The sequence below is a fragment of the Aphelocoma coerulescens genome, chromosome 10 (genome assembly GCF_041296385.1).
Source record: "Aphelocoma coerulescens isolate FSJ_1873_10779 chromosome 10, UR_Acoe_1.0, whole genome shotgun sequence".
Lineage (NCBI taxonomy): Eukaryota > Metazoa > Chordata > Aves > Passeriformes > Corvidae > Aphelocoma > Aphelocoma coerulescens.
In genome coordinates this window covers 10511014-10521604 of record NC_091024.1, presented here as the reverse complement: position 1 = coordinate 10521604, position 10591 = coordinate 10511014, and the positions used below count along the sequence as shown (strand labels likewise).

General features: G+C 48.2%; 1 protein-coding gene across 1 annotated transcript; it reads right to left on the bottom strand.

The window, feature by feature from the left end:
* Positions 1-432: 432 nt before the first annotated feature.
* UBAP1L (ubiquitin associated protein 1 like) lies at positions 433-10340 on the bottom strand. Its single transcript, XM_069025534.1, has 6 exons — positions 10289-10340; positions 7735-7889; positions 5671-6411; positions 4550-4759; positions 1456-1557; positions 433-572 (listed from the first exon to the last, which is right to left on the bottom strand). Exons 1-6 carry the CDS (start codon positions 10302-10304, stop codon positions 438-440), a joined length of 1359 nt encoding a protein of 452 aa, XP_068881635.1. The 5' UTR covers positions 10305-10340; the 3' UTR covers positions 433-437.
* Positions 10341-10591: the final 251 nt, after the last annotated feature.

Genomic DNA, 10591 nt, shown 5'->3' with positions numbered 1-10591 from the left:
ACATGTTCCTGCAGGAGCCTTCAAATTTTAGGAAAACAATTTCTTCTGTTGATTTATATAATCTCTTAAGAATCCCCATTTGATTGTAGTTGAAAACATGACACCCATCATCCCAGGTGGAGGAAGAACACTATGGTTTGGTTTGGGTTTTGCAAAAATCTAAGCCGAAGGCGGTTTGGATCTTCTTTCATCTAATCTGAACAGCTGAGATGATCAAGGGTGGGGATGCGTGGGTGAGGAGATAAACATTCCTGCTGTGCAGTCGGTGCCTGAATGACAAACACTCTTATGATGGATGTCCATAAAACGAGACACCAAGGCAGAGCTGTGAAGGTCTGTGTCTGGTACTTCCAGGGGTGGGGATGGAGCAGCAGAATCACCTGAGTCCTTCTGGTCTGGTGCAGAGAGGGGAAGCTGTGACTGCTCCAGGATGCTGCTCAGTGGGTTTTCATCACAAGTTCTTCCAGCGCCCTCTCCCTCTGATTCCCACAAAGCAAAAGAACTTCTTTGATTTCATTTTGCTGGAAGCCCATATCATTAAACTGAGCCAACAGATGCAGGAATTCAGCTGCCTGGAAGGAAGAATGAGAAGAGAGGAGTGATGTTATAATGGATGGATGTATCATGGGGTTGCAGCAGAAGCAGTACTGTGGGACAAGGCTGCAGCCAGAAGATCTGGCTGGGTTGTATCACCATGAGAGCAGATCAAGGGCACACATATCCCTGGTAGCACTGGAACTTCTTAAATAAGAAATACTTAATAAAGTCAGCCTCTAGCTTCACTTATTCCTTATAATGTTTATATCAATTCCATGCAGTGTTTGTCAGTATTATAAAGAGAGCAGGGAATGGCAGTGAGCACAGCTGGAATTCATTTGTCCTGCTCCCCACCCTGCTCAGGCTGGGCCCCAGTGCCACAACACCAGAGCTGTGTCCCCAGTAAATAAACCCTTCCCCGACACCAATACCCGGGCGCCCTCCCACTGCCACTGCCCTAGGGAGCTCCACGGCAATCCTACAGGCATCAGCATCCCAGCAAACAGTGCCAGCCCTGATTTCATGCCGTTCTATCTCCCCAGACTCTTCATTACCCCCAAGAGGAGACTGATGATGGAGACAAATGCCCAGTTCTCCATGATTCTCCTCCATGTGGGTAGAAGGGAGAGCTGGCAGGGTAGGAGAGAGCATGAGTGCTGGTGGGCTCACGACAGGGTATTCCCTGTCCAGGAGCTGGGTGAGCATCGTGCTGCACAACAGGGTGAGAGGAAGGGCAGAGAAGAGTGAAGGAGCAGGTGTCCTCCCCCAGGGGTCCTTATGGTGACACTGCTCCCGAGGTCTGACCCTCCACGGGGCTGCAGGAGGGGCTGTGGAGGCAGAGGGAAGCATGCAGCCCACTGGAAAAGAGAGCCTGGAGGACACAGCACAAAGTGCTGGGCTGTACCATTCCTTTCTGACCTTTTTCTCCGAGTACTGGAACATTTCCATGGCTTCCTCCACCTGCCCTTCCTCATAGCCCTGCTTCAGCAGCCGGTCACAGGCACCCAGGTAGCTCAGGAACTGCAGAGGAAGACAGTCAGGTTAATCCAGCCTTGCAGGCATGGGGAGCAATGCCAGTCAGGAGCCCTTTTGCCACCTCCCAGGGACACACCATGGGGGAGACATGAGCCAGCACCATCCTGCTGGTTCCCATCTAATGTTCAGCCAGGGTGGTCTGTCTATCTGCAGGATTCCCAGTGGGAGACATCATCTTGGTCCCCCTTACCCTCCCAGGGAGGGAATGGGAACAAGGTGGAGGGAGGACAAGGAGCAAACCAGACATGTGAACATGTGAGATACAGAGCAATGGCCTCCAGGCTGCAGGGTGAGGCAGAGCCTGTCCCGGTGGGATGACTTCACTCAGCTGACCCCACATCCCTTTGATGCACCAGGGTTCAGTCACCCATGGGTTTGTTCCAGGGTCTGAGTGCAAAACCCACCCCAGGGGAGACCTGTATGCTGTCATTACAGAAAGTAAACAGTTATTTTTGGCTTTCCTTGTTGTTCTTGGAGTGCTGACAGCACAATTCCCAGCAGCATCTTTTAAATACCATGAGAATCACTTACTGTCCAAAAACATATGGGACAGGCAATAATAAATGAACTATACAATAGCAGGGGGAATAAAAGCATCCCACAGGTCTCTCCAAAGCTTCTTGATCCAAGGAGAAGCTGATTCATCTCTCCCCAGATGCACCAGCGCACAGACCTCCACCCTTCCCAGCACTGCCATAGACAAGGAGAAGGACTCAGTGAAAGGCCATAAAACATATGAAAAAGACAAAAAAGTCTCTCAAACATTGAGTTGATCTATTTTGGCTGAACAGTTGAGCAGGGATTTTCAGAAATACCAGCCTTAAGGAGCACAGTAACTCAGAAAGGAGTCACTGATCATTGGCATTCCTCACCTGATATTATTTCTCTTGTTACCAGGCTAATGACAACCCCCGATCTTTGCTGTATTTTCTTCCTCTGTTGTGACAGAACAGCCACTCACCCACAGCATAACACAGACAATCCTGGCAGCTTGGTGAAGCCCAGCATGAAATTGGTGCCTTTGTCAACTCAATGTTTTTTATCACTAAAAATATATATATCTCCTCAAGACTAAACAAAAAGATTTTTTTTAAAACTGACCAGCTGCAGCCTTTGTCATGTCTCAGTTCATATGTACATTGAGGACTCCATGGATCAACGATGCATTTTGAATTGATCAATGATCATTGATCAAAATGCAATGGTGCCTTTTAGGCCATGACATCCTACATTATGAACCTCTGGCATGCTGGGGCAACTAGTCCTGCTTGAGCCTTTCAGAGAAGTTCTTCCACCAAAATTAGGAAAGCATTGCTTCTAAAAAAGGCTACAAAAGGCCTTGCCTTCTCTACCAGGGTGGGCTCTGCCAGTTTCACTTGACACTGCAAGGAAGTTGAGCAATTTTTGGCTACCATCTGATACTTCAGTCAATCCTCACAATTGAAGTAGTTGTCACACATCAAAACATCCATCACCACCAAGTAACAAAGAGCACCCATGCGTCTTCTTTTTAACTTCAGCTGGAACACATTTTCCAGGAAGATTTAGACTAATTTGGTAGTTTGGTACTCGTAAGAGATGCATGAAGGGTCAGGCTTTACCTTGGCTGCACTGGGCATAAATGGGAAAGATGGGAACTGCCGGTGAAGAAGGCATGAGATAGAAAGCAGACCTTGTCTTTTGGTGCAGTAATCTCTTCTCCAAGGGAATGGGAGTCCCTGTGTTTATACAGAAGGGAGCAGGCTGTACCCATTTCCAGCCTTAGTAAGATGCACTCTTTCTTCGTTTTGAACCCAGCAGGTGCTACAAGACACCGTCGCATGGCTCTATGAAACAACATGGGCTGGGCTCTGCCCATCTCTCTGTGCCTAGATGAAACCTCTATGGATTGAAGACATAAAGCTTCCCTTCCCACCTCAGCTCACCTGAAACTCCAGCAAGCTCTGGGGAGCTGGTCCAGTGGGGGTGAGTAAGGAGGGAGCCGGAAGCTGCAGGATGACTCAGCCACAGAGCAGCTCTGTGCAAGGACCAGGCGGGTGAGAGCTGGCCCACGAAGCAGAGGCAACTCCCAGGGGAATGGGAAGGAGACTGGCAGCTGGCAGTGGCTGCTCGGCACCGTGCCTGCTCATGCCCTGCCATGATCTGCTCCTGCTCCCTGGTTTGACAACCCCATGGATATCCCTCTTGCTCAGCTGTGATTAAGACCCTTCTCTCTCTGCAAGAGCTACTTGGATAATTTAGCCCTAAAATCCTCTGTTGGGATGGGCAGGTCCAGCCCCAAGTTTGCCAAGGGAATCAGAGCTAGCCGCCTCCCTCTTGTCATGGATGCTCTGAGCCCACCTGGACCATTGTGACATTTGTCTGGACAAGCAGAGACATTAGGAATGAGGATGCAGCACAGCAGGCAGGGATGTACTCACATACCAGGGGTAGGAAGAGGGTGCATGTTAAATAGTTTTAATAAATTCCAGGTTATTATAGAGGGTTCCTCAGGAAAAGAGCTCTGGGAACCCACTGCAGTGCTTGTATGGATTCCCTGCTTGCTCCAACACAGAGAAGTTGTGTTTTGGAGAGAGCCCAACCAAATCTCCAAGGTATTCCCACAGTCCCGCTCTGACAGGATGAGCCATGGCAATAATCACACGAATCCAACAGCTGGGAAAAATGATGTGCAAAAAGTTTCCATGTATGGGTGCAAAATTTGTACCTCAAAAGGACATGATGCTTCACACAACAGATTGAACAGATAACAAAACCAGCCATGATTATGCGCTGAAAAGCTGAGGGCGACTCATTGCTATTTTATTACAGCAAAAGTGTAATCTCATGGAAAACCCTGTCAGCTGTGGTCTGACACCAAAGTGGAAAGCCAAGGCCATCTAAAATCCACCCCAAAGTAGACAGCCATCCCTTTCTCCATGAAAATCAAGTTTTCCTTTACCAAATTTTCTCACAGTGCTATGCCAGCTCCACCAACCTGACTTAAGCTTTGCCTTCCAGTCTTCTGGAGGGTGAGGATGGCTTTGTGGGTGGGGTAGCCCAGGGCTATGACGGGCTCAATGAGATCTCGCTCCTCTTGGCTCAGTGCAGAGAGCAGGTCAGCTGAGGAATCCGTCTGGGATCTGTGGGAGCTCAGAGGTCGTCCAGGCGTGGAGGCAGGAGGGAGGGAAGTGTAGGGGCTGAGGGACTGCAAGGAAAAAAGCAGATGGTCTTATTGCTCCAGGTCATGGAATGAAGTGAAACAACCCAGGTTGAGGCAATGCTTCTGAATGAGGGTGGTTACCTTGCTCTCTCCAGAAGAGGAAAATTCCCATACAAGGAACATCAAATGGGCATCAAATGAGACTGGACTTAATTAAATCCAGGCTCAGCTATAGATACAGGTCAGAGAAGAGTGCTCAGGCTGGGTGTTGTACAAATACACAGCTGTTTAATCTTTCCTTAAACACTCCATGTCAAATGCAAATGCATATAAATAACCTGGTCATTTATGTGTCTGATGGCTTTATTGCAGGTTTTCAGTAATTCATCTCCTAAATCTCTCAATCAGCTGGATTAGATGCAATTTCTTAAAAGCAGGGTGCAATTCAGATTTAAGGTGACAGAGTATTATTTACTCCATCCTTTCACATCACTCTCTCTATCACTAAATGATCTGTATTTCTAGTAGGACTATGAAGTCCAAAGTTTCCCAGAAAAGACATAATGACTGTAAGGGAACATTTCCCTATAAACCCCACTTATATCTGTTAGAATGGAATAACATAGCAAAAAGAGAAAAAAACCCCCATATTTCACTCTTTTTTTAGTGATTCAATTGAAAATCAGATTAGACCCTGCTTGGGAAAAACACAGGTGTTTTGGTCAGAGCAAGTAAATGTGCACCCAGAAAGCTTCTTTCAACCTCAGTGAAAAAAATCAAACCCTTTCTTCACTTCTTGTGAAAACTTCAGCAATTCCTCATGGGTCCAGTGTTTCTGAAGCCCCATTTTGGTTCCTTTTTGCTGGCCAGCCCCCACCAAATGAGACCAATTCAATGCCCTCCACCTCCCTCCTCTCACAGCAATGAACAGAGGGCCACCAAAGGAAGCTGCTCACCGGTACGGTAGGCTTGTGCTGCTTGATGGGAGGGATCGGCGCCGCTGTGGCTGGGGGAGTTGGCAACTGGGACATGTGTGGACCTGGCCCGTACTTGACGCTGCGGTTGGTGCCGGGACACTGGGGGAGCAGCCGTGGCACCGGGATGCCCCTGCTCCCTGCGGCAGCTCTGTTCAAAGGATGCACCAAAGCAGCCAGCTTCCTCCTGGCGGCTTCCAGCTCATTCTTCATGTTGTTAAATATCACCATGGATCTTCTCTGCTTGCTGGGGTCTGGGCTGGCTGGGCTGTGGATATTGTTCTCTGGTGAGGGCTCCAGCCAGCCAGGCGATGTCTTTGGTCGGGTCTGGTAAAAACCGGGACGTGAAGACACACTTCTCCCAGAGCTTCTCCTCCTGGAGAGGAGCCTCTCATCCTTGTCATTCTCTTCCCAAGAGGTTGAGGAGTACTCATCATCTGAGTACTCACCCTCCTCTGAGTGCCAGGTGTCACTCTCGGTGTCGGACAGGGCCGCCCTGCCCTTGGCGTGCCCGTAGGAGCTGTCGGCTGCGCTCAGGCTGACGGAGCGCCGCACTGCCCCGTCCCGACCTCGCCCCCCGTAGGTGTCAGCGGGGTCCACCAGCAGCAGCCAGCACGGGGGAGCTGTGGGGACGACTTCGGAAGTGACCCGATGCCGGGAGGTTTGCTGCTGAGAGGCCACCTCCACCCAGTACAGCACTTTCCTTTCCAGCGAGAAGTCGTGCTGTGAAAGAGCGAGAGCAAGCTGGTGAGGACATGTGAAACCAGACCACGTGGCATGGAGCAAACCATGCACTCCACGAGGCATCTAAAGGGCTGCAGCCTTCCCATATCAGCTTCTATTTCCCTGAACATTAGGGTTGGCTGTAGGATTGGGCAGTGCCAGCCTCATCTCTATAGGGAATCCCCAAATTTATACTTGAAAACAGTCTATCTATTAAGTCATTACTATTGTGAGTTGCACCTACAATTCTTTGGAAAAGTGTTTTATGCTTGGAGGTGTTTGTGTCACTTTGACTGCTGTGGAAGGTAGGAGGGTGCAGACAGGAGAAGTGGGCATCCCAGTTTTAGACACCTGCATTCAGGTGAGAGAGGCACCGCATTCAGCCATAGGCTGCCCCCAGGATGGTGGCAGAGCTCATTTGTGACCCTCAGCAGCAGTGCTTGGCAGAGACACTTCAGGCACATGGACTAGGGAAGATGCCACCTCGGGCAGAAGCAGAACCAGCCATGGGATTCTCTAGTGGCGCCAGGGGCTCAGCTGGTCCCCAAACAGAGTTGTCATTTCCACATAGTTCAGCTTAAAATATAAGTGTGTTTGTGACTGAAATCTGAGGGTTTTCCTGGAACAAACAAGTCTTGCCCGTCCCAGAGCTCTCCAAACAAGGTCTCCTCCTGACAGGCAGGCAAGTACATTCAGAGCCCAGGAATGCTGTTTTTACTGCTCCTGCCACTTGGGTCAGTTGTGGACCCAAATCAGCCTCCCGGAGGAAAACACCCCCACATCCCTCCAGAAGGATCAGCCTGAACCAGCAGCACAATGACTTGGCCTCAGAGGGGAACACCAAATCATCTCCAAGTAGGGAGAAACACGGGGTATTTTTATATCTATTTTTATATTTAGATATATTTATATATATTTATATATTTATATATATATAAAAATATGTATATGCTGCCGGCACAGGTAGTGTTGCCTGGTTATAGCTGGTAGATTTATTGGTAAATATGTAATAAATATTATTAATAAAAGAGACAGTGGTAACTCCAGAGTAGAAAACATCCCTGGAGCAGAGCCTGAAGTTTGTCCTCCTATCCCAGAAAGACCTAACCCTCCTGATTGGAAAGGATTTTTAAAAAGCAACCCCAAACCAACCCCACTGTCACCACCACACACCACAAATCATCCTCACCTCCTCCCAATACTGCTGCAAATCAGACAGTGAAGAGGAGATCAGTTAGGAGGTTTCCCTTCCCTTCTTTCATAAGAGAACACTGCTGACATCCCTTTGAGCATCCCCCAGCAGTGACCCGGGTGTGGACTCACCATGGTGCTCATGAGGATGTCAGTGCAGTCGGGGACCTCAATGTCCGGGGCAGTGATTAAAGTGATTTCTCCCTCTGAGTCCCCATCGAGGCTCATGGCCATCCGGAAGGGAACTTCATCCAGGTAGTTCATTGGTGCTGCCTGATTTCTTGCTGCTGGAAGGGAAACAAAAACTGTAAAAGGGAGGACTAGCATCTCTTAAGTTGGGTGGAAGGAGAGAAAGATGAGTTATTTCAAGCGCCAGCTGGGTAAAAACAGATTGGCGAAATCTTAATTACTGACAGCAGGAAGCTTTGTCTGAACTAACTTTTGCTATTCTCAACTTGAGCCAGCAGGACCTGACCAAGTTTATGGCTTTGTTTGGCAGAGACCCTGAGCATTTTTCTCCTCCATGCCCACCCTGCTGCTTCCCATCCTTCCTGTCTCTCTCCCTCCCTCTGGTGCCATCGCACGGTCCCTTCCCCAAGCTGGGGACAGATTGAGCACTTTTTACAGTTATAGAGGGAGAAAGCACAGCCAAGGAGGACACCTTGCCAGTCTCCCCTGTCTGTGCAACCTGTGGTGATAGAGCTCATGCACACAGCCTCGTGTTGCTAAGCCATCACATGGAGCATCCCAAGGGAGCTGGGGTGAGGGCATCCCTTCCGGCAGCAGCCAACTGGGAGCCAGGCAAGGAGGCTGGTGCATCAGGCAAGCTTGAGAATTAGGGGGATGTCAAACAAGCCATTTTTAAGATTAGCTTTCAGGAACCATACATTCATTTTAAGTGTGGTGATGGTTTTAGATCAGGAATTGCAGGGGAGAGAAAAATTGCTGGTGAACTGGGAATGGTGTCAGGGAAAATATTACTGCAGTAGTGTTACCATCAGGTCTCTATAAATGTTTCAGTTTAGTAAAAAGCCATTACTTGCTGCATGAAGCCTCGAGCTTTCAGCTTCCCAGTGATGACAGTGTGTAGAATAATTTCTTTTATAAATTATAAACTGTTAGGAGCCAGTAGCCAGTCTTCCACCGAGTTCTGGTACTGGCAGTATGTGCCTGCTCATCCCAAAGTCCTCAGCACTCATCCTCAGGTCACACAGTAAATATGTATGTGACATCCCTAAGTGCTTTTCCCAATTACTTTTTTCCTTTAAAAACAAACAGCTTCTATGGCAACAAGGATAAACATACCACTAAAAGAAAATATGCAGAAGAATATACACAAGAATGACAAAACTGCCTGTTTAATGCAAAAATGAGTCTATAATGGGAGATGGGGTTCAGGGTAGTTTCCTGTGTTGGCAAAGGACTCACAAAGAGCTTGCAGGCCAGAGAAAGTGACACACGCAGTCAACATGTACAATCACTCGGTGCAACTCAGCTGGTTGTACCAGAATGACAACAGGGTTGTCACTTTGCCTGCTTACGCCAGGAGCCTTTAATAGCTCTGCACAAGCAGAACCCCTAATGAGCTTTCTGCTCCTGCACATGTCCTGCCACTAACATGCGACACAGGCAACGTGTTGGGATCCCACATGGAGCCAGGCCATCTGCTCAGCTTAACAGGGCTCAGCCTATGGAACAATCCACGTCAGCACTGGCAAAGGTGACACCTGAAAACATCTGTAAGCAAAACCACCTTCCCTCAGCTTTTTGCTACTCCTCGAGCAGCTCCTGCATGCAAGGGGGACAGACCTTCCCTGCAGCTTGGGCTGTAAACCAGCTCTTCTCAAAATCCCAGGGTGCTGAGGAAAGGAGTGTCTCAGCATCTGTCACCCAGAATGCCTCCACTCAGGTTCAAATTGTACTTCAAGGGATTGGGACAGGTAGCGTGTGTGTCTGAAGCCACAATTAAGAAATATATGAGGAGATGATGGTACTGTACTTTGCTGTATTTCACTGCATAAATACTGTGCTCTAAGAGAGGCTCCCACAAGTGTTAATTCCCAAAACCACAGTTTAGAAAACAAGAAGTACTTTGGGGCAGGAGCAATGACAACAAAAATGCTACTAGAAAAGGATAAAAGAGGGTCAGTTATAAACACCGACTCCCACCAGAAGGGAACTCCTACAAGGGCTCTGACCTCATCTTCTCCACACCAGTCCTGCCCACTTCCACACTGCAGACACCAACCAGTGCACACCAGTTCACATCAGGAAGAGGATGTGCCTAAACAGCAGGAGAAACCTGACCTGCACCAGGACCAGGGGAGGAATAGGATACAAATGAGGCTTGGAAACTCACAGCCAACCCCTCTCTTCTTCTGGGCTACACTAAGTTCTTAAAACTTAAAACCAGTGGGAAATATTGTACTCAGAAAAACAGGAATCAAATCTGAACACGCTTTTTAATTAATACCCTGTGCCCATGTATTTTATGAGTTGAGATTTTAAACATTCCTCCCCATGTGTGGCTTCAACAACTTCCTCACTAAAGCTATTAAACATTTTAATGCAGATGTTGCTAGACAGGAGCAAATACACAGAACAAACCATAGAACACACCTAAAGGTAGATCCTCCCCTGGCATTTTCAAGCCCTATGTTTATTAGCAACATGAAGCTGTCCTTACCATCAGATGAACTCATGGAGCTCTCCTCTCACAGCACAAGGGAGAACACGGCTGCTGCTTTTCTGCCTCCTTATCTACTGCTCAGCTCTTTAAATTCCTGCAGTGTCAGACAAGCAGCTGACTTGGACAGCTTTAAGATAATCATAGCTTAAGTGGCTGGCCTGTTCCATCAGACATGCTGATGGTATAAGGAGCCTAATTGTTTAAGCAGAGCATCCTCTGGTCACTAAGCTGCCTGAACTGAAACTGTTGGGTTTGTATTGGTTTTATGCAGTTTTTTTTATTTTTATATTTGAACTTGTG